The sequence below is a fragment of the Parus major genome, chromosome 5, assembly GCF_001522545.3.
Source record: "Parus major isolate Abel chromosome 5, Parus_major1.1, whole genome shotgun sequence".
NCBI classification, from domain to species: Eukaryota; Metazoa; Chordata; class Aves; order Passeriformes; family Paridae; genus Parus; species Parus major.
Genome location: NC_031774.1, coordinates 9,131,298 through 9,135,686, shown reverse-complemented (window position 1 = coordinate 9,135,686; position 4,389 = coordinate 9,131,298). Strand labels below are relative to the sequence as shown.

Sequence of the window (4,389 nt, the reverse complement as noted above, 5' to 3'; positions counted from 1 at the left end):
CCTTTTCCTCTCCCCCTGTCTCCTCCCTCCTTCCCCCCCAGTTAGGTAACTCCCAGGAAATATGCAAACCTGGTCGTTTTTACCTTCTTTGGCTTTTTTCCTCCTGGCCAGCGTGCCGCCGAGCTTGCCCAGGAAGGAGTCATCCTTCTTTCTGGAGGGGGGCGATTTGGGGGTGGGGGATTTGGGGGAAGAAGGGGATTTCTGCGGGGAGGTTGCCATGCTGGGCCAGCGGCCGCCGGCGCTGCGGCGGAGCTGCGAGCCCCGGTGCCGTGGGAGGCTGTTCCCGGCTCTGAACGGAAGCGGAATTATTTCAAGCATTTGAGGCAGCTCCTGCTCCGCTCTCCCGGCTCTCCCGCTCCTTCCCTCCCTCCTCCCGCCCTGCCTCCCGCCGGGGAGGGCCCGCTGCCCTGGCACGGCGGCTCCGGGCCGAGCATCGGGCAGCGCCTCGGTCCCTGCTCCATCCCCGGCCCCTGCTCTGTCCCCGGGCTCTGCTCCATCCCCGGCCCCTGCTCCATCCCCGGCCCCTGCTCCATCCCTGGCCCCTGTTCCATTCCCGACCCCTGCTCCATCCCCTGCTCCATCCCCGGCCCCTGTTCCATTCCCGACCCCTGCTCCATTCCTTGCTCCATCCCCGGCCCCTGCTCCATCCCCGGGCTCTGCTCCATCCCCGGCCCCTGCTCTGTTCCCGGGCTCTGCTCCATCCCCGGTCTCTGCTCCATCCCCTGCCCCATCCCCTGCTTCATCCCCGGGCCCTGCTCCATTCCCTGCTCCATCCCCGACCACTGCTCCATCCTCGGCCCCTGCTCTGTCCCTTGCTCCATCCCCTGCCCCATCCCCGAGCCCTGCTCCATCCCCTGCTCCATCCCCTGCCCCATCTCCTGCCCCATCTCTTGCCCCATCCCTGGTCCCTGCTCCATCCCCGGCCGGGCGGGTGAACACCCGGCCCTGCTCCATCCCCTGCTCTATCTCCGGTCCTGATCCATTCCCTGCTCCATCCCCGGCCCCTGCTCTGTCCCCTGCTTCATCCCCTGCTCCGTCACCGGGCCCTGCCCCATCCCCTGCTCCATCCCCTGCTCCATCCCCTGCTCCATCCCCTGCTCCATCCCCTGCCCCATCCCCTGCTCCATCCCCCGCTCCATCCCCTGCCCCATCCCCGGTCCCTGCCCCATCCCCGGCCGGGCTGGGTGACACGCAGGAGGGTGCCAGGAGCCGAAAGGTGCAGACACAGGTCAGAGCTCACGCTGTTCAGCTCATCCCCAGGGGGAAGGGCCTGAAGGATGGCAGTGTCACAGCTGCCAGCAGATGTTCCTACATCCTGTGCCAGCACCCACAGAGAAACAGAACCACAGCTCCACTTGGAAGGGTCTTAGAGATAAACCAGTTTCCAACACTCTGCCATGGGCAGCGACACCTTCAATTAAACTTGACTGTTCAAAGCCTCATTTAACCTGGCCTTGAGCACTGCCAGGGATGGAGTGTCCAGAGCTTCTCTGGAGAGCTTCTTCAGAGCCTCACCACCCTCCTAATAGTTTCTTGCTAATATCTTGTCTAAACCTACATTCTTCAGCCTAAGGCTATTTCCCCTTCTTCTGTCACTACCTACCCTTGCAAGAAGTCCCTCTCCAAGTGTCTTGTAACCCTCCTTCAGGGACTGGAAGGCTGCCAGGTCTCCCTGGAGCAGTCCCCAGGCTGAACAACCCCAACTTTCCCAGCCTGAATTCATGGCAGAGGTGCTCCAGCCCTCTGAGCACCTTGGTGGCCTCCTCTGGACGTGCTCCATCAAGTTCATCTCTCTTGTGTTGGAGAGCCCAGATCTGGACACACAGAGGAACTCATGAAGTAATAAAGTGTCACGAAATGGTTTCCTGCAAGTTAAAGCTCAAGCTTACTGCATACATTTCAGTCTGGATAACATTTAGCAAAGCTCTTCTGCCTGCAGTTTCCAGCTGTGTCTGTGGTGAGAAGCAGCAGGCACGGTCATACACACAAAACAAAACAACTGTTGCAGTCAGAGCACTATAAAAAGCCAGTGGAAAGGTGGCTTAGCACAGTAGATTGCCTATACCAGCCCTGCTTTGATTTGCAGATGAGCAGCTTAAGGAGAAGTACATTTCAAACAGATAATTTGCTGTGACTAGTTCAGGAGGCATCCAGGACTGGAACAGCATTAATGTCATCTGGATGCACTGCTTTCACTTACCACTTAATCACCTGATTAACAATTCAGGCAAAAAGCCACACACACTTCATGCAAATATCTAGCTATCCATTAGGCATAATAAGTGAAATGAAATTACCATGAGGATATTTCTAAATCAGCCAGTAATTGTTGTGTTTTTACAAGCTGGTAGCGTTGGTTAGCTGATGAGGGGCACACATCAATGCCTGTTTCTTGCATGCAGTTAGTGTGTGCCCTGGAGAAAAACTCTCTTCATCCCTCCTGCCATCAGTTCTAGGCAGGAATGAGCCCAAGCCTCAGCACAGCCCTTTCCTTACACTGGCTCTGGGTCACAGCACCAGTTATGTCTCGGGCCTCTTGCCTACGAATTTCAGCCTGAATTTCACACATCATTCTCTTTTTGCTGATACACTGTGTGCATTAGGAGATGAACAGTTTGGAATCATTTTTAAGAACATAATAAAAGGCAGTTTCAAATGGAGAAGTGCACACATCAAGCACATTTAAAATACTCCTGTAAGTCTGTGGCATTTACAAGCAGAGCAGTGACCCAGCTGAATCTCCACTGGGAGCCAAATGACTGTACATGGATGTCAGGAGAGGATGCTGTGGGCACAGCAGAAGAGAGAGCATTTTGGCAAGTTCTCTTGTACCCCTGTGTTTGTGGTAAATACAGAAGGAACAATTCAGATACCTCACAAAGAGCAGCAGGTTCTGGGCTGTGCACTGCAGGACAGTCAGAATTCAACATGAATTTGCCAAGTCCCTCACAAAACTCTTGAAAAGACCCAGAATCTTTCCTATTTCTCAACACTCAGTATATGTAAATTAATGATAAATACAGTATTGCTTATTTAATAGCCTCGTGAGCTGTGGGAGTTGGACATCACAAGGGGAAAAAGATTAAATGAAACAATGTGTTTAAATGAACTTTAGCAGATCTGGAAACTCAAATACTGTGTGCTTTAAGAAATGATGCTAAGGCAGCAGCCAGACCCAGAGTTTACAGTAGTTATGATTTTGGGATTTCTCTTGGGATTTCTGTGCAGTTCATTGTGTGTAACATTACTGCAGTATTTTTCCAGTTTCTCTTTGAGGATACAACATTTTCCCCCATATTTTAAATTTAGAATTACACATGCTACCTTTTTTTTTTTCTTTTTATGTAGGAATATATATGAACATACAGCCTTAAATTAATACTGCATTCATCACAAAAGGCTTTGTAGATATACACAGGGTCTAAGTTCTGGCCTTAAATTAATATTGCATTCATCACTAAAGGCTTTATAGGTGGGCACAAGGTCCATGGCAGCTATGGGGATGGAGCCTGCTGTGCTCTGTATTTGACAATGGAATTCTTGCAGGATCATGTCCCCTGATCCCAGCACAGGCCAGGGCAGGCAGCAGGCTGCTGTTCAGGCTGGCCCTGCTGCACCTGGCACAGAGAAATGTGGAGCAGACCGTGGCAGCTCTCACCTGTCAGCACCTTGTTCGGACAGATGAGCCAAACATTACATCAAATTAATGGGATCCTGCTCACAGACGTACTTTTGCAGGCAATAAAAGGTGGCTAAGTCCCCACCCTTCAAATAATTCTTGTTCACATGCATATCTGTCCATGCACAGCTGGTTTTTATTTCTTTTAATATGAAACTCAGAATGCACAGGAGCAGAGTTTTACTTTCCCAAGGAAACGGAAGAGGCAAGGTATGTAATATCCCAACCACGGGCTAGGCAGAGCAGCTAAGCTGCTTTAGACTGTGCAATAAATCATTCACTTGCCTTACAGTCCTCCCCTAACATTTTCCTCCTAGGTGTAGCCCTGCTCCAGTCTTTTGACCATTTGGTCATTTATAGAACGGAAGCAGAATTTTTAGAAGTGATTTATCAACTTGCTGCTGCTGTGCTTTCCTGCAGGAACACCCTTTGCTGACTTCAGGAAGAGGAGAACTAGACCAAAGTCTACACATTTTATTTTCCTAAGCACTTGCAGCACTTCCAGCCCTGTGTGGTGAATTTCTGAACGTGCTCACCCCTCCCTGAGTTAAGGGCACAGCAGAGGAGCCTGCAGAGCAGAGAAGGTGTTTCCACACCCCCTCGGTGTGGCTGCTTTAGAACAGCACAAATCCTCACAGCAGGCATCAAAGGGCTCCAAACTTTCATTGCCAGCATCACCTAAAACCCACATTGCCAGCATCACCTAAAAC

The 4,389-nt window shown here is 51.7% G+C and overlaps 1 protein-coding gene across 1 annotated transcript in view; it reads right to left on the bottom strand.

Annotated features, from left to right (window-relative positions):
• PARVA (parvin alpha) overlaps positions 1-297 on the bottom strand; it is a 60,743-nt gene extending 60,446 nt beyond the window's left edge. The window contains exon 1 of the mRNA XM_015629662.3: positions 84-297. Within this exon, the coding sequence (XP_015485148.1) occupies positions 84-219 (136 nt within the window). The 5' untranslated portion in view covers positions 220-297. The remainder of the gene's footprint in view (positions 1-83) is intronic.
• Positions 298-4,389: the final 4,092 nt, after the last annotated feature.